General features: G+C 42.1%; 1 protein-coding gene across 1 annotated transcript in view; it reads left to right on the top strand.

The window, feature by feature from the left end:
* The window catches only part of LOC126439380 (DNA helicase MCM9-like), a gene marked incomplete at its 3' end in the record, with an annotated part of 123,658 nt that overhangs the window by 68,470 nt on the left and 35,529 nt on the right, over positions 1–19,659 (top strand). Inside the window, exons 7-8 of the mRNA XM_050090562.1 lie at positions 4,854–5,070; positions 11,614–11,847. Of these exons, the coding sequence (XP_049946519.1) occupies positions 4,854–5,070; positions 11,614–11,847 (451 nt within the window). The remainder of the gene's footprint in view (positions 1–4,853; positions 5,071–11,613; positions 11,848–19,659) is intronic.

Raw genomic sequence — 19,659 nt, 5'->3', positions numbered from 1 at the left:
ACACATTTGTTTATATACTGGGCAGTCACTACACGGTGACCTTTGATTTGAGTTGGCTGATCTCTATAAACTCATCATAGGTCCTTTCAATTTGATCAACTGTGGAGAGCCAATAAAGTCATAAATAGCACTATTTATAATAGCTTTAGAGGAACCTATATAAACTTGAAATTGTGCATTTCATCCTTTGAGTCCAGCATAATTCAAAACTGCTATGGTACCTTGAAAAATAATACTATAAATGCTACTTTCACAGTCATCCTGCATGTGGTCAATGTCACCCATACAAGTAAAGTACTTGACAGTGCGATGTTGCTTCTGCAGACAACCCTTTGCCTTGTGCTCCCCCCCCCCCTTTTTCTTTTTTACAATGTAAACACTTCATATTTTTGTAATAACATGACCATCTATCAAGAGTAATGAAGCACTAAGCACAAAACTTTCCTTTAGATTGCTAACTTCCAATAAATTTTGATTTTACCTCCTTTAGGTGGAGTGGAACTATCCCTGGAAGCCTGGCAGATTTTGCTGTTCCGCCTACACTTGTCTGAAATTTTTTTTGCCACAATAGAAGTCCATCTTAAAAATCTTGGCTCCTCCAAATTGAGAGCTTGCTGCATTTGCTTTGTTTTTCCAGAAGCCTGAATAATAGATAAATAATAGATAAACATTCTTCCAAATTGTGTTATTTAAGTGGGTAAGGTCATTCTGCAGACCTTCATCTGATGCATGAATGATAAGCATGTCCCTGACCATTGTATCGGAGTAGGGAAAATTACAGTTCAGATTTTCAAACTTGAATTTAAATCCATAGTGAGACATTGGAGCATGGCAACCCAATTCTTGAAAGATCATCCGGGTTTCTTATATGCCCTATGGAACTTATAGTGTGCTCCTGCCGCTGGAATTTTACTCTCAAAATATTCTGTCACTTTGTCCTTCACCTCCGAACAACTTAGTGCACATGAGTGTTTATCTGTAAACAGCCTTTGCACCAATCCATAGATATGAGGATAAGACTTGGATTATAAAAAAGTACATTGGGTAACGTCACCTGCTGCTCTTTGTGCCCTGAAGTGTTGTTCCAGTCAGGCGATGTAGTTGGACCAAGTTTCTTTCGCTGTGTGAAATGGATGGAATGTCAGTGGCATCCACCTGACTTCCTCTTGCTGTTGGTCCTGTTCATGCAGCCTTTGTTACAGCTATTCGTAAGTAGCACTAAAAGCCTACAAGAGATGTAATATTTGGACTGTGAGATCAGTTTTCTCCACTATATGAAATTACCCGATCACAGATTACTGTTCTCAACCAGAACCCCTAGACAAGCTCAGTGAGACAGTGCATTTAAAAAAATACAACACAGAAATTACAGAGATCATAACATCACTGTAGTGAGGCCCACTGCAGCCACTGACTACCTACAGTGGGGAACAGCTGCTACAAACCGAGCGAGGTGGCGCAGTGGTAGCACACTGGACTCGCATTCGGGAGGACGATGGTTCAATCCCGCATCCGGCCATACTGGTTTAGGTTTTCCGTGATTTCCCTAAATCGCTCCAGGCAAATGCTGGGATGGTTTCTCTGAAAGGGCACGGCCGACTTCCTTCCCTAATCCAATGAGACCGATGACCTCACTGTTTGGTCTCTTCCCCCCAAACAACCCAACCCAACAGCTGCTACTGTAACTCACTGGTCTTCAATAATAAGGGCATCTACCTGCTGTGCAATGGTATCAGTAATGCGGTGTGGGGTTCCAGATTGTGCATTGTCAGCCAATGAGATTCGTTCTTCCTTGAATTGCTTATGCCATGCCTTGAGCATTGCAGTAGACACATGTGCCATTCTTTCATGAGTTTCCATTCCCCATATTCCTCTCACATTCAGAAAATGCAATTTGCCCCTTTGCTTTCATTCTGAAATATCCATTTCACTGTTTTCAGCACGACTGAGTACAGTGAATAGCTGATGCGTGCACATGCATGCTCTGTCATCATGTGGGCATGTACCCATGTCCCTCTACTGGTGAGTCTGGGATCTCAGTGATCTTATAGAGACCACAACTTCTTTCATGGGCAATGAAATTATGATTCTCTCAGCAGTTTTCATTTTACAGCTTCCAGCTGAAAATTTCATTCTGGAAACATTCCCCAGGCTGTGGCTAAGCCATGTCTCCACAGTATCCTTTCTTCCAGGAGTGCTAGTTTAGAAAATTTTGCAGGAGAGCTTCTGTAAAGTTTGGAAGGTAGAAGATGAGGTACTGGAGGAGGTAAAGCCATGAAGACGAGTCGCGAGTCGTGCTTGGCCGGCTCACATGTCCCCCAAAAGGCAAGGTCTCGAGTTTGAGTCTTGGTCCAGCACACAATTTTAATTTGCCAGGAAGTTTCACATCAGTGCACACTCAGCTGCAGAGTGAAAATTTCATTCTGGAAACATTACATGCCATTGTGAAGACTTCTGGTTTGTCACACACAAAACTTATGGTATGACAATGAAAGAAGAGCCTCCCTTGCCAGCTAGGACTGATTAGCGATATCCATGCTACCAATTAAATTAATTTTAGATCTATTAAACATTCATCAATGGGCATTCACTTGAAATTTTCAATCTTGTTGATTTGAACTACCTAGAGATATTCCATCATTTTTCTGGTTTGCGTCCTCTTCCGAGATTTCAGCAGAGATTATTTCAGCTATTTCCAAGGCATGTCAATGACTGAATATTAAATATGAAATTGTGCCTGTATTCAGGGACAGCAAAACCATATGATTCCTACTTGTACCGGGTAGCTTAATGAACATGCTTCACTGATAACACAGTTGGCAGAATCAATCACAGGTAGAGAATATGCTTCAAAGGCAAAATTTTACTAATGCTAAATATAATGAAACGCAGAGCTGCTTGAGATGCTGCAAATACAGGATGATTGTTTCATATGGTTCATTATTCATTTTGATGTTAGTTGAAAGATTGCAAAGCACAAAACACTGAACAGAAAGTGCTCTTAGAGAGAAAATGTGAAATGGAAGGAAGATGCGAAGTTAAATGATTCCACGAATTGTGTAGGTGGAAGTGCTAATCCCAGGTGATCTTGTTGCCTGCCAGCCATATTTTCACTGTTTCTTTGACCACAGAATCCCAAAAGAATGATGTGGCCAATATCTGAATGTTGTCATAATCCATGAAATGGACATTGGAAATAAAATGTTCAGATGTCATATATTTGTTCTGTTGTAGAGGCTATGTAGCAATGATGCTCAGTACATCATTATTGTAAATTAGCTGTGGTTTGTGCTGTATAATTTTCACCACAGTGGCACTGAATTTATGTATTTCCACCTTTTGTAGAAGGAGATCATCCTTCACAGTACCCAGAAGAGTTGGCATATTATCAGTTTGATGAAAGATCACTTTTACATGATGTTGCTTTGTGATTCTGGTAATATTTTTAGAGAAGTTCCTAATATACTGAAGGAAATCTGTAGATTCACATCATCTCTTTCCTCTTCCTGTGGTTGGTTCTGATTTATAGAGCTTTCTTAATCTGATAAGAGAATCCATTGCCCCTCCTTCCCCTGAATACAGCCCCTAGGCTTACTAGGTCATCCTGGGAGCTGTCATTGTCAGACACTGCTTAACCCATGTGAAATGAAGTTATAACGACACTCACAGTCTTTGAAGGAGGGGTGCAGTTGGACGCCTTCAAGTATAAATTTGCATGGATGTACTTACAGTACACAGAATTCCTCCTTCAGAGAAACTAATATATCCCTTTCTCTTTCCATTCCAAGATAAACCTAATATTCCCATGAATGGATTTGAGATACTCTGTCTGCTCCAGCAATTTATTCTTTTCATGGGATTGCACTAGGAATGTGTCATTGATGTGTGTGTCCATTCTTAAACTACCGTAATAAGAATTTGCTCTTCAGAGAGGTGGCAACACGTAGGAATACTGTAAGTTTGTTGAAAAGAATGGTTATTAAAACGTAAGTAAATGTTAGCTCACGCTGCATTGGTAACTTACAAATCACATCACCACAGAACTGTGAAAGGATTAGGGTTCAAAAACTGTTCTTTAATTGGAACATTGACTGTGTGTGTGTGTGTGTGTGTGTGTGTGTGTGTGTGTGTGTGTGCAGGATTTAATAAAAGTCTGGTAAGGCAACTGAATTATCTCTGTTTACCAGTTTAACCTACAACTCCATGGTTGCTTTCCGTCTTTCTTTTTCTTTTATTTTTTTCCATTGTTAATAAAGGAATTTTTTTTATTAAATGTCCATAAATTGATTGAAACACTGCAGTTGTATTGCTTTTAAGAATAAATCCTACAAGTCAGTTGCCGAGTCCAGTGACGACCTGTACCACATTGCATAATGTTGCTCTGTATAATTAGCACTTGCCAAAGTTGCACATTGCGAGCTTTCTTGGTTCAGAACCCTCTCTATCATAATTAATAAAACCCACAAAGGGTATGTTTTCATGGACATATAACTTTATGTAAGTATACACTGTAAATAGTTCTGTTACCTTTATAGAATGCCAGACATCATCAAGTGATGCTAAGTTATATGACTGTTAAAATAGGCATAATGTATTTTGCTGATAGGTAATTTTGGTGATATGATAATCTATATTATCTTTATACAAATAGCCCACCACAAAAGACATCATGGACACAGTTTCATTTCTCTTATATTTCATAGCTTGTTTCTTTATTCTGCTTCTGCTTCTTCTTCTTTTTCTTCATTTATTTTTTTCTGTTAATTTTGTAGTGTTTAGTTAGACAGATTATATTTAGAAGGCACTTAAGAAACATACATTTCTGTTTCATTGTACCACCAAACAAATTTTAGTGGTACTGTACTGAGAAGATGGCGCAGTATAAATGGTGGAAATCGGTGTGATATTGAGCTAGTGCTTAAAGGCAATTACTTGGAAGTGTGCAATGAACAAGCTTCATCGGTTTTGATAACACAGGAAACACATGATATGTTTTCAAAATTCTGGGAGGAACATGCTCGTGAGCCACTTGTAGGCAGAAATTTAATACTGGCTTCCATTTGCCCACAGGTAAGACAGCTTTTTTCTCTTAACATTTTTAATGCAATACATTTTTATTGTAATTGGCACAAATAAAACAGGATTTGATAATAATTTGATTTCTGTTTTCCTTTTTCATACACTTTATGTATGAGAGCAATGTCGTATATTTGGCACACTTTCCTTTTTCATACACTTTATGTATGAGAGCAATGTCGTATATTTGGCACACTTTCCTTTTTCATAAACTTTATGTATGAGAGCAATGTCGTACATTTGGCACACTTTCCTGTAGCCTCAGTGCTACCACTATGAAGTGTCAAGTACATGGGTAGTCAAAAGTAAAGAGGAGGAGAATGCTGAGGAATGAGAAAAGAGAATCCAACATAGAACATTTGTGATGTGTCCAGAGTAGGAAGTAGAAAAAGGTGAGATGACAAATGAGGCCTTTTGTAGGAATAGCAGGCAGGAAGTAATGTCCACACCGAAAAATGTCAGAAACTAAAGGTCCCAGCAGTTAAGGGAGAAATGCATAGAAAAGAAGCGAACTAAAAGCAAAAGGCTGTTAAAAAGAATATATTTTGTTGGAGAAAACAAAACAAGGAAGTAAAAGCGAGAAGGGATTAGGTGGTGGTATGATGTTACTGAACGTTAGGTATACTGGAGAAATTGCAGGTATATAGTTCATGTGAGAAAAGGTACAGGAGATGCAGTTGGCTTCTATAGGGAAACAATTGTGAGTTCTGAGGTCATCCAAACATGATTGATAGGGGATGTATACAACATGTTTGAAAAATAGTGATACACATTACAACAGAATGTAGTATTGGTCCTCAAAAAGCTCTCTACCCTGCTCACTTCCTACTCCTGTCTTGGAGTACCACTGTCCACCACCTTTCCAACAACCTCCAAACCTCCTCCATGTCCCCTCATACCTGACAAACCCTATCACGCACGCGTCCGGCCATCCTGATTTAGGTTTTCCGTGATTTCCCTAAATCGCAACAGGCAAATGCCGGGATGGTTCCTCTGAAAGTGCATGGCCAACTTCCTTCCCCGTCCTTCCATAATCCAATGAGAGCGATGACCTCACTGTCTGGTCTCTTCCCTCTAAACAACCCAATCCAGCCCTATCTCACAAACCTACTACATTTACCTCACCCTCCTAAAACTCCTTCCCACCACTACACACAATCCAGAAGCTAAACAGACCCAAAATACAGTCATGAACCTTAGCCGCACAGAAATATCAGTCCTTTCCAAAGGCCTCAACTTTTGCCCCACTCCCAAATTCAGTCATGCAGGACTTGTTAAAGACCTTCCCTCCCTCTCCCTCTCCCTCTCCCTCTCCCTCTCCCTCTCCTGGTCACTTACCCTACCAATCAGACTCAACCAAAGACCAATGTTGAACCCTGCCTAATCAGTTCACTCCTCCATCCAACCGTGATCCACCCCCACTGCCCCCAAATCTTAACCTCAAACCTTGCCTCACCATCATTCCCCAAATCTGTCAACATGTAGACGAACTTTACATCAACAGAAAGAACCACAGTCCACAATCTAAAAACTGATCCCAACCTTATAATGCTACCTGCAGACAAAGGCTCCACCACTTTTGTTTTGAACTGCAAGGGTTACCTGGCAGAAGGACTCCACCAGCTGTCAGATACATCCACCTACAAACCTTGCCACAGTGACCTCATTCCAGAAACCCAGCAGGATCTCCAGTCGCTCCTCAAATCCTTAGACCCATCCCAGAATCTCTCCTCGGAGTCCATCTCTCTGCTCACCCCTACCACTCCTACCTTCTAGATACTTCCTCAAGTCCATAAACCCAACCACCCAGGACGTCCCATTGTGGCCTGTTACTGTGCTGCCACTGAGAGAATCTCTGCTCTTGTAGACCAACACCTTCAACCTATTACCCAGAACCTACCCTCCTGTATAAGAGATACCAATTATTTCCTCCACTGACACCCCACAGTTACTGCCCCCTTACCACAGTGTCCTGCTCATCACTGCTGACTAACATCCCTAATGTCCATGGCCTTACCGCTATTGAACACAACCTTTCCCAATGCCTGACAAATTCCAAACCAAAAACCACTTTCCTAGTCACCATGACCAGCTTTATCCTCACCCACAATTACTTCCCCTTTGAGGGCATTACCTACAAACAAATCAGGGGTACAACTCTGGTCATCTGTATGGCACCATCCTGTGCCAACCTATTCATGGGCCATCTAGAGGAATCCTTCCTAAACACCCAGAATCCTAAACCCCTCACCTGCTTCAGATTCACTGATTACATACTTGTGATCTGGATCAAGGGCGAGGACACCCTATCCACATTACTCCAGAAGGTCAACACTTCTCCCCCATTTGCTTCACCTGGTCCTACTCAACCCAACAAGACTTCTTCCTAGACATTGTCCTCTACCTCAAAGATGCCTACAACAGCACCTCCGTCCGTTTCAAACCTACTAACCACCAGCAATACCTCCACTTCGACAGCTGCCAAACATTCCATACCAAGAAGTCCCTTCCATACAGCCTAGCCATCTGTGGTCATTGCATCTGCAGTGATGAAATATACCAAGGGCCTCACTGAAGCCTTCACGGACCGTAATTATTCTCCCAACCTTGTACAAAAAACAAATCTCCCGTGCCTTATCTTCCAGTCTCTTATCAGCTCCCGAAGTCCCACTATCCGGTCATAGAGGAGCATTCCCCTCGTAACTCAATACTATCCAGGACTGGAGCAACTGAATTACATTATCCACCAGGGTTTCAACTACCTCTCGTCATGCCATGAAATGAGAAATGTCCTTCCCACCCCTCCCACAGTGGTATTCCACTATCCACCTAACCTACACAGTATACTCGTCCATTCCTACACAACCCCTGCTCCCAACCCTTCACCTCATGTCTCATACCCCTGTAATAGACCTAGATCCAAGATCTGTCCCATATATCCTCCCACCACCACCATCTACTCCAGTCTGGTCACATTTGTCACCTGTCCCATCAAAGGCAGGGCTACCTGTGAAACCAGACATGTGATCTACAAGCTAAGCTGCAATCACTGTGCTGCATTCTATGTGGTAATGACAACCAACAAGCTGGCTGTCTGCACGAATGACCACTGACAAACTGTGGCCAAGAAAAAAGTGGACCACCCTGTTGCTGAACACGCTGCCGAACATGACATCCTTCATTTCAGCCTGTGCCATATGGATCCTTCTCACCAACACCAGCTTTTCTGAATTGTGCAGGTGGGAACTTTCCCTCCACATGGCTGCCATACCCTCTCTCCACCTCACCCATGTGCGCTCTCCAGCTGCACTTCACTGTCTGCCACCATAACCCTACTATCCCTCCCCCTCCCCACCACAGCCTCCTCCTACCCTCACCCAGTCTATTTTTGATGAAGACCGTACTGGCCGAAAGCTTTGTTTGTGACAGTCTTTTTGTTGTGCCTGTCTGTGACTCAGCATCTCCGTTATATGATGAGTAGTAACTTTCTTTTTCATAATATTGTTACATTCCATCCTGGGATTCCCATTGTTTGAAAACTAGAAGAAAAGTTCATATAATGATATGTCAGAAAACCAATAAATGTTGAGATAAGGGTTGTTGAAGATCTGGACTTCACAGCATACATTTTATTTACAGACGGAACAGGACTCAAAAGATATGGCATAGTAAATTACCACAATATGCGCATGTGTGCAGATGCAGACCTTCAAGCAGTTGTGGAGGTTATTACAGAATGTTACCATTGAATAAAGACAATGATGTGGTTTATGTATGACAGGGTACCTCTCCATTTTCAACATTTCACCAGTAAAACGTTGGTTGAGGACATCCAGTAGCGTGGCTTCCCTGTTCACAGAACCTGGATTTTGTGGATTTCTGACCTATTGACAGTGTGCAGATGTTACAGGAGCAAGTGACCTACGCATATGATGCATTATGAATGGAGTCAGGTGTCTGTGAAAGATAGTGTGACTCAGTGTGAAGGAGGCCTGAATGGTGTTCAGGATGCGTGGGAACCACATGTATCGTTGCTTGTAGTGTCTGCTTTTATGTAAGAGGCAGATGAAGAAAAAGAGGACAGATTGGCCCACATCTCAATAGATAATGGTTTTTGTACTTTTCTTCTAGTTTTAACCAAAACTACCTCCTGTAGGATTATGTGACACTTCTTTTTAATCACCCTGTTACTGGATTTCCAGTTAGGTTCATTATTCTACTCATCATCATCTTGGACAGTTTCCAGCCTCTGGCTGGGTATTCATGGAACATAGGCCTCTCCATCGTCTTCTATCTTGCCGCCATCTCTCTGTCTTCACCTTTGTCCAGTCTTCTCCTTTCTTCTGGGTGCATTCCTCTACTCCTTTCAGCCATCTGTCTCTCGGTCTTTCTCTTGGTCTCTTTCCTTCCAGTTTCATCTCTTGTATCCTCCTGCGTATCCTCTTCTCCTCCATTCTCTGAACATGTCCATATCACCTCAGCCTTGATTTCTCTATCTCCTCCTGTAATGGTTCCACCTTCATTAACTCTCTGATCATCTCATTTCTTAACCTGTCTGTCTATGTCACTCCAGTACTCTTTCTCAAGAATTTCATCTCACTAGCTTGTACTTTGCTTCTCTCTCTTCCTTTCATAACCCTGCACTTTGCTTTTCTCTCTTCCTTTCATAACCCAGGTTTCTGATGCATATGTCAGGATCGGGACATAGTATGACTGGTATATTACCCATTTACTGATTTGGGGTACATCCTTACTCCATATCAAGTTTCTTACACTCTTCCAAAATACTTCTGCTTTTCTTCCCCGCTCGTTTATTTCTCTGTCCTTTTTTTTCATCTTTGTGTATGAGGCTTCCTAGGTACTTGAAACTCTCCACCTGCTCTCCTCAGTCGTTCCTCACCAATTGTTAGTCCCTTTGTTCCACTCAACTTCTTTCTTGTTATGATAATCATCTCACTCTTACTTATATTAAATTTCATCCCATATTCTTGTACTGTTTGTTCCCATACGTCCAAGTACTCTTGTACTTCCTCCTCCTTATTCCCCATATCATCAGATCATCTGCAAACATCACAGCTTTCATCTTTCTTTCACCAATTACTTGTACTACTGTACTAATTATATCATCCATCACTACAGTGAAGAGTAATGGTGAAAGTGCACTTCCCTGCCTCAAGCCATTCCTCTGTTAAATCCAAGCTGGTATCTTCTTCCCACTTTCACACAGCTCACACTTCCCTTATCCTCCAAATAATCTGTTTTGCTGCTACTCTGTTCTCCAAGGCTTTCCTCACTTTGCTTCTACTTACACTATCATTCGCTTTTTCAATGTCCAGGAATGTCATTAGTAGATCTATTCCATATTCATAGTGCTGTTCTTGCAGTTGTCTTACAGCAAAAATTAGATCCATTGTGAACCTTCCTGTTCAGAAACCTTGTTGCTGTTCTCTCATTCTTCCTTCTAATTTTGCCCTGCACAATGATTCGTCAGTGTTATCCCCCAGTAGTTCTTGCACTCTTTTCTATTTCCCTTCTTAAAGATTGGGACTATTCTTCCAACCTTCTGGGATCATCTTCTGTCACCACACAATTTTCATTACTTGATGTAGCCATTGTATACCCATCTCTACACTTAGCTCATCCAGACCTGCTGAATGCCACTTGCCGAATGCCTCTTCCACTTCTCCCCATGTAAGGTCTTTTTCTATTTGCTGTTCCTCCTCTTTTTTTTCTCCTCGGCTTGTTCCTTTTCATCCAGGTCTCCATTTGGCTTCAGGAGTTCTTCAAAATACTCCTTCCACATATTCTTGAGTTCCTCCTTATTCTCTAAATCTTGTCTACTTTTGTTCACAATTTGAGCATAATCTGTCATACCGTTCTTCCTCTTACTTTTAATCATCCCATACAACACCTTTTTTGAACCTTCACTATCCTCCTCCATCATTCTGGTCCACTGTTCCATCCACTTTCTTCTTTCCTCCGACACCACTCTTTTTGCTTCTTTCTTTCTTGCTTGCCTGATACTCTTCTCTTGTCTCTACTGTTCTCTTCTGGAACCATACCCTAAAGGCTCTATTAGTCTACTATTTTGCAGAAAATACTGTAACGATATCCTAGTGCTGTGAGTGATAGTTCCAGACGAGGTCATTGACTGGACACTGATGATATAGCTGTCACTGTCAAGAATATTTAATAGAAATGCTTTTGTTATTCATCAAACATTGTTCAGAAAAATGGAAGAATTGTTATAACTGAAAACATGGAAATGTGTGTTATAATTATAAGATTTAATTGTCTGCTCAAAACTGTGAAATGGAAGGTGTTTTGTAGTTAGGCACTTGAGCTCTGTTATTATTGTAGTTGTTCAAAAAAAGCTTGTAGTAGTTGTATAAATTTTACTACGAAGTTAATTTCTTTGGTTATTGAACATTAGTCACTTTTATGCATAACAACTTGTTTTTTATTTGAGCAACAATTTGGAACCAGTATTTAGATTGTAACTGGTATTAATTTTTATAATGTATCTCAAATGAACAGGTGTTTGGGCTATACATTGTCAAGTTGGCAGTTGCGGTAGTATTGTGTGGTGGAGTCCAACGTGTGGACAAATCTGGATGCAGAGTTAGAGGTGAATCTCACCTCTTACTTGTGGGAGATCCTGGTACAGGCAAATCACATCTATTAAGATTTGCTGCTAAAGTGTGTCCTCGTTCCGTTCTTACAACTGGTGTTGGCACGACTTCTGCTGGATTGACTGTGAGCGCTGTAAAGGTAAAATATTGTTCAGTGGTATCTTACATGTGTCAGTAATTAGAGTTTCTATATTTTAATTGCCTATTTGTTATGTAGTTTGTAGAAGGAAGCTGTGAAGCAATTTGATACAGGAGATAGGGTTGTGATACTAACCTCACCATACTGTAGAATAATAGATTTTTTTATACAACTAACAAACTCGTGCAGATACGTTTGGACTGTCCAAAGTCACTTATATCAGTGCTGTCATTTTAGCCACATATTCTGTAACAACAATGTAAATAGTCAATTAGTCAGTAAACCAAGCAAAAATTATGCATCTGAGCCATAATTGAAGTTATTCAGAGATTGTTCCAGAGTATGAGTAAAGTGGCATAGCCAGGTAACACATATTTTGTAATCAAAGTTACTTGGAGGCAGGAGGGCGTGGAAACTGCAAGTTCATGCTCTGTCACACTAAACACACAATAAACAGTCAGCATTGCAAAGTCCACTCGTAGAGGTGATTTGGATAACAGCAAATGAGAGGGAGACTGCTGCTGGCAGTCCTTATATTTGGCCTGTTGTGGAAGCTCATGTGACCAGCCTGCAATATTGGCCTTGTTCCTCCCACAGACATCCTTGCCGGACTTATGCAGCATCAGTATGCAGTTAATCCCATAAATTATATGGGAGTAGGCATTAGGAGTGATCTAAAATGGAATGACCATATAAAATTAATTGTCGGTAAAGCAGATGCCAGACTGAGATTCATTGAAAGAATCCTAAGGGAATGCAGTCTGAAAACAAAGGAAGTAGGTTACAGTACACTTGTTCGCCCACTGCTTGAATACTGCTCATCGGTGTGGGATCCGTACCAGATAGGGTTGATAGAAGAGATAGAGAAGATCCAAAGGAGAGCAGCGCACTTCATTACAGGATCATTTAGTAATCGCGGAAGTGTTACTGAGATGATAGCTAGACCCCAGTGGAAGACTTTGCAAGAGAGACGCTCAGTAGCTCGGTACGGGCTTTTGTTGAAGTTTCGAGAACATACCTTCACCGAGGAGTCAAGCAGTATATTGCTCCCTCCTACGTATATCTCACGAAGAGACCATGAGGATAAAATCAGAGAGATTAGAGCCCACACAGAGGCATACCAACAATCTTTTTTTCCACGAACAATACGAGACTGGAATAGAAGGGAGAACCGATAGAGGTACTCAAAGTACCCTCCACCACACACCGTCAGGTGGCTTGCGGAGTATAGATGTAGATGTGGAGAATATGTCCGTATCATCCATCTGCAGGTTAATATACCTAATATCAAGAGTCCTTTGCAAAACTGGTCAGAAAAAAAGACTAGATCTGAGAGAGAGAGAGAGAGAGAGAGAGAGAGAGAGAGAGAGAGAGAGAGAGAGACTGAGACTATCTCTCTTTACACCTTTTTCAGGCTATCTCAGAAATTAACTACAAGAAAAGTAGGGTCAACTGTTCTAACAAGAAACTTTCATTTCTTCCAGTTTGTTCTGCAGAAGTCAACTGAATTATCAAACTGTTACAGTAACATTATATTAAGTCAGTTTCCAAACCACTGCCACAATTTCAAGAACTCCAGATATCAGCTAAGAGCAGTAAAGAATTTAAGGCTTATCACACTTAAAGTACTATTTGAATTCCAGCATTACTACACTGTTAATGTGCTCTGTAAGTCAGTGACATAATGTGCGTGAGAGAGTTTTGTGCTTGCAGTATTCCTGAAAGCCATCTGTGACAGAACATGCCTTTGAAAATCATCTCCGTACTACAAATAATAATACTTAGGTTGTCTGATGAAAAATTTGTTTCTGGGTGTTGCCATGGAAAAATAAAAAATGCTGTGATTTGCATTTTCTCTACAATTCTCAATAAAGATGGCATAACACGCCTCAGCAGAGTTAAAGTGGGCTTGATAGAAGCGAAGTGAGAGAATAACATTTGTCACATTGTCCTTTAATTTTCCTACATTGATGTTAGAAGTTGACCCATTTTATTTATTATGCTTCCTGTTTTGTGGAAGACACTAAATGAATGTTCTTTCAAACACACAATTTTGTATAAGCTGCTGTGTTTGGCTTTACTAGTAGTTGTTTCAGCTGTAACAATATTTTCTCTGCAGATATGGGTTTGAGGGGATTCTAGCCTGAAAAGACCCAGTGAAAACGTAGAAAAGCACTGGAATAGGATAGATATTGCTTTGGTCAGATACTGGACTCACATTTGCTAGCACGGCAGTATTTGCTAGCACGACAGTTCAAATCCCTGTCCAGCCATCCAAATTTAGGTTTTCAAACACTGGAATCTCCATGTTGGAGTATCAGCAATTCAAACAAAAGGTAGATTGCTACTTACAATAAAGATCCCACATTAAGTTGCAGGCAGGCACTACGAAAAGACACTTACGCATTGACTTCCGGCCAAAACCTTCATCACAAAAGGAAACACTCCACCCATCCACTCAAGCACGCACATCTCACGCACACATGATCACCATCTCTGGCAGGTCAGACCAGAATGCAGCTGTCATGTAGAATGGAAGCAACAATCTGGAAGGGGCGAGAAAGGGAAAGGGATAGCACGGCACAGGTGGGGAGAGAGAAGACCACTGTCTGGTGAGTGTGCAGGGACTAGACTGCCGACAGCAGCAGTGTTGGGAGGCTATGAGGTAGGGATTTCGGGAGGGGGGGGGGGGGGAGAACAGGAAGTGGAAAAGGAGAGGAGCAGGGAAGGGGAAAGGTAGGCAGGGTGTGTTGGGAGAAGGCAGCACACAGAGGGAGGGAGACGAGAATAAGGAGGAGTTGAGGTGATGGAGGGATGGAAACTGTTGGGTGAAGGGTGTAGACAGTAGGTTACTGTAGGTTGAGGCCGGAATACTTTTGGGAGCAGAGAATGTGTTATAAGGATAACTCGATCTGTGCAGTTCAGAGAAGCTGGTGGTGACAGGAAAACCCATATGGCGTGGATAGTGAAGCAGCCATTGAAATCAAACCTGTTATGCTCAGGTGCATGTTGTGTCACTGGATGGCCTACTCTGCTTTTGGACACAGTTTTGTGGTGGCTGCTCATCCTGATGGACAACTGGCTGGTAGTCACACCAGTATGAACAGTTGTATAATGATTGCAGAAGAACTCTTATTTGTTGTGGCTGCTTTCACTGGTGGCCCAGTCTTTGATGGGGTGAGATAAGCTTGTGACAGAACTTGAATAGGAAGTGCTGGGCAGGTCTTGCACCTCGTTCTCCCACAGGGATATGATTCCTGTGCCATGTGGTTGGGATTCGGGATGGCATAGGGATGGACTGAGATGTTGTGGAGGTTGGATGCGCGACAGAATACCACTTCAGGAGGGGTGGGAAGGCTCTTAGGTAGGATGTCGCTTATTTCAGGGGACGATGAGAGGTAATCGTAGCCCTGGCGAAGGATGTGGTTCAGTTGTTGCATTCCAGGGGGTATGGGTGATGAAGAGGGCACTCCTATATAGCTGGTTCTTGGGAGTGGTTGGAGGAATGGGGGTGTGAGGGGAAACAGCGTGGAAGATTTGTTTGCAGACTAGGTCTGGGGATAGTGCTTTCCTGTGAAGGCTTGGTGAGACCCTCAGAATATGGACAAGGCAGTTCTTGTCACTGCAGGTACACCATCCCCCAGTGCCAAGGCTGTATGGGAAGGAATTTTTTGTGTGGTAGGGATGGCAACTGTCAAAGTGCAGGTACTGTTGTTGGTTGGTGTCTTTAACATAGACAGAGGTGTGGATGGAGCCATCAGAGAGGAGGACATCAACATCCAGGAAGGTGGCACACTGGGCTGACCTGCTGAAGCAGTTGGGAGAGAAAGTGTTGAAGTTGTGAGGGAATGAAGATAGGGGCCTTGGCCGTGAATCTAGATAGTGAAGATATCATTAGTGAACGTGAGCAAGACTAAGGGTTTGGTGTTTTGGGAGGCATTGGAGGTGCCCATGGCTGTGCTGTGGATTTGTTTGTATACCTTCCCTTCAAAGGAGAAGTAGTTGTGAGGTAGGATAAAGTTAGTAATGTGTATGAGGAATGAGAAAGTATGTTTAGAGTCTAAAGGAAATTGGGAAAAGTAGTATTCAGTGTTGGTAAGACCATGAGCATGAAGTGATGTTGATGTATAGGGAGGTGGCGTTAACAGTGATGAGTAGGTATCCAGGAGGTAAAGGGGTGGAGATGGTGGAGACTTGGTGAAGGAAGGGGTTGGTACTTTTGAAGGCTAGATTGTGGGGATTTGGTTGGAGGTGCTGGTCAATGAGGGCCAAAATTCTTCCAGTGGGGGCATAATAACAAGCTACACTGCTAAGTTTAACTTCATCGCACTATTTTGACACTAAAACTACTAGGTTGCTGACGTTGGCAAAAATCATAAGCAGGAAAGTCGACATGAAGTGATCCGGACAAATCCAAGATGGGATGAAACCGAATGACAGACCCATCAGACACCTTTTGTTGTGCCAATTACATGCAGTTACTCTTGGTAGCAAAGTACTTACCGCCAAGCGTAAACATGCATCATTTTCCTCTCAATTCTTGCTCTGAGGGAGATAGGCATACTGATAGCTTGCTGATGCACAGAATACCTAATGGTAAATCAATACTTAAATATACAGCTCTAAAACCAGTGTTATATTTACAATATGTGCCAGTATTTTTATAGGCCAGTAGGTCGATATTTTTTTCCGTCGATATATCGAGGGCCAATAATGATATTTTTTTAAATATGAATATATCAGATTCCCCATAGTTTTAAAATATCGGCAGTCCAAAGTGGAACATGACAGCAGGTGAGAACCCAAATAGAGGAGGTGGAGCAGTGTCTCTGGCTGATGCCAGCAAGAAAAACAGTAAAATCTCCTCTGCAGTAACACCCTGTGGATATATTTTTAACTGGGTCTTACAGGTACAAACCATGTGCTTGGCAGAGATAAACAAATAATGACAAACACAACACTTTATTACTTCAAGAACACAGATACAGGAAAACATGTGCCATGGAGTAGCTGCACTACTAATCCAAAATACATAGGCTGAATGTCAACACATGACTGAAAGCGAAGCTGGCCAGGCCTGATTCTATAAGCTGTCGGCTGGCCGGTAGGGTGCACTATGGAAAGGCTGCATCTGAGAGTGGAAGGCTCTGCCAATGCTAGTGTCTAGTGGCTTCCATAGCACTCCATACAGCTGTGCGCCCAGGTCACGAGAGTGGAACCTTACGTGATCACTATTGATGAAAGCCCAGTCTGTCACTCAACACTGTGACTGTGATTAGCTTCCTTGTTCAAATAAGGCTCTTTGAAAGCATCAGTATTATTATTTAATGTCTGTATTTTCCAGGATCTTAATTATTGAGCATGTCGGCAGTAGAAAATTTATTTTATCCAAATAGTTTACTCTTTAAATTATTTATATTTGATAAATGATTTTAATTTTCGTATTAATAACTGTTATCTAAACTACAGATACTTTTTATGCTGTTAATTTTAAAATTTTCCCGGCGAATTGACTGTTCAGACAAATTTCGGGCTTGCAGTCAGTCGTTGTTCAATACTTCCCACGATATTTCAACTGGGCACCTGCCAATCATCTTCAGGTGAGCCGTCGCAGACTGGCGAAAATGCCCTCCATTCCGCAATATATAGCGTACTGTAACTATTCTGCGCGTGCTTCGAAAACTTGATAGAAGAACCACACTGCCCGCCGGCAGCGCCCTCGCTGGTTTAATAGAAGAACTCAGTCGCCCTCTGAGTTGCTGTTTGCCACGGCCGTCGACGCACTCTGCCGTCTTCGATTTGAGCAAATTGTGGAGATGATGGGATTCCATGCACTGTCCAGCTGGTAGCCGCTGTCGCGGTTTAACAGATTTTCCACCAGTCGTATTTCTACTGATTCTTTAATAATGGAGTCCCAGAAAGACATTGCTGTGGACAAACTCATTGTTTTCTCATACTCCATTGAATGTCCAGTAGAAATACAATGTCCAGCAATAGCGGACTTGCTTGGCTGCAAAAGGTGGGTGTAACGTTGATGTTCAGTGCAGTGTTCTTTCATGGTGCGTGTGGTTTGATCTATGTAAGCTATACCACATTGGCACGGTATCTTGTAAATTCTGGCCTTTCGTAGTAAGGTCCGCAATCTGCTTTGTTCAGGCACACTCTTTCCTCAACTTATTTTATGTTTAATCAAGGATATTTTGAACAGACTGATGGTGTTGCCATGGGTAGCCCCCTGTCTCCTTTGGTGGCCATCCTTTTTATGGAGGATTTTGAAGAGAGAGCGCTTGAATCACCTGCCCTGAAACCAACAGTTTTTTGGCGGTATGTGGATGACACTTTCATAGTGTGGCCTCATGGAGAAGGTAAATTAATGGAGTTTCTACATCACCTCAACTCCATTCATAGCAACATCCGGTTCACCATGGAAATAGAGAAAGATGGTTCTTTGCCTTTCTTGGATGTCCTGGTTTGAAGAAAGAATTATGGTTCTCTAGGGCATTCAGTTTACCGGAAACCCACTCATACTGATTTGTACCTGCAAGCATTGAGTTGCCATCACCCATCGCAAACCATGAGTTTGCTTAAAACACTTGTTCCTAGAGCTCATACTGTCTCAGATCTAGATAGCTTACCTCAAGAACTCACCCTTCTAAAGACAGTATTCAGCGAAAATGGGTATTCCATGTGGCAGATTAACAGGGCACTAACAGTTAAAATTAAGAAGCAGGAAGTGAATAAAGAGGAGAACATGCCGGAACAATCTTTAGCTTTTCTACCTTTCGTTGGCAACACTTCGTTTAAAATAGCATGAATCCTTCGAAAATTTCAGGTAAAAGTGGTTTTCCGCCCACCATCGAAGATTGCGGACCTTGTTGGATCAGTTAAGGACAATCTGTTACTACGAAAGGCCAGAATTTACAAGGTACCATGCCAATGTGGTATGGCTTACATAGGTCAAACCACACGCACCGTGAAAGAATGCTGCACAGAACATCAACGTTAACACCCACCTTTTGCAGCCAAGCAAGTCCGCTATTGCTGAACATTGTATTTCTACTGGACATTCAATGGAGTATGAGAAAACAATGATTTTGTCCACAGGAACGTCTTTCTGGGACTCCATTATTAAAGAATCAGTAGAAGTACGACTGGCGGAAAATCTGTTAAACTGTGACAGTGGCTACCAGCTGGATGGAGCGCGGAATCCCATCATCTCCACAATTTGCTCAAATCGAAGACGGCAGAGTGCGTCGACGGCCGTGGCAAACAGCAACGCAGAGGGCGACTGAGTTCCGCTATTCCACCAGCGAGGGCGCAGCCGGCGGGCAGTGTGGTTCATCTATCAAGTTTTCGAAGCATGCGCAGAATAGTTACAGTACGCTATATATTGCGGAACGGAGGACATTTTCGCCAGTCTGTGACGGCTCACCTGATGATGACTGGCAGGTGCCCAGTTGAAATATCGTGCGAAGTATTGAACGACGACCAGTTGCAAGCCCGAAATTTGTTTGAACACTTTTTATGCTGCTTCAAAATACTTCTATCACCCTCATTCAGAACTGGTTTTCATTTGATCTTTGTTTTCTTAGTTCTAGCCATATGTTGCACTCACAATTACAAGTGTCTTCCCCTACTTATGTACTATTTTCAGATGGAGAGTTTTTGAATGCCACTGTCTCCTGTCAGTTTTCATGTTCTATGACCTGTCAGCCTACTTGCATGCGCAGTAGGATGATACACTTCATGTTGATGCACTGTTGGCAACCAGCCTGTGTACTTGGTGCAAAATTAAGGATATAGCGCAGTATA

This window comes from Schistocerca serialis, unplaced genomic scaffold (genome assembly GCF_023864345.2).
Source record: "Schistocerca serialis cubense isolate TAMUIC-IGC-003099 unplaced genomic scaffold, iqSchSeri2.2 HiC_scaffold_1319, whole genome shotgun sequence".
In the NCBI taxonomy this organism is placed as follows: domain Eukaryota; kingdom Metazoa; phylum Arthropoda; class Insecta; order Orthoptera; family Acrididae; genus Schistocerca; species Schistocerca serialis.
Note: the sequence above shows the minus strand (reverse complement) of the source record. Positions and strands in the feature narration are given on the sequence as shown.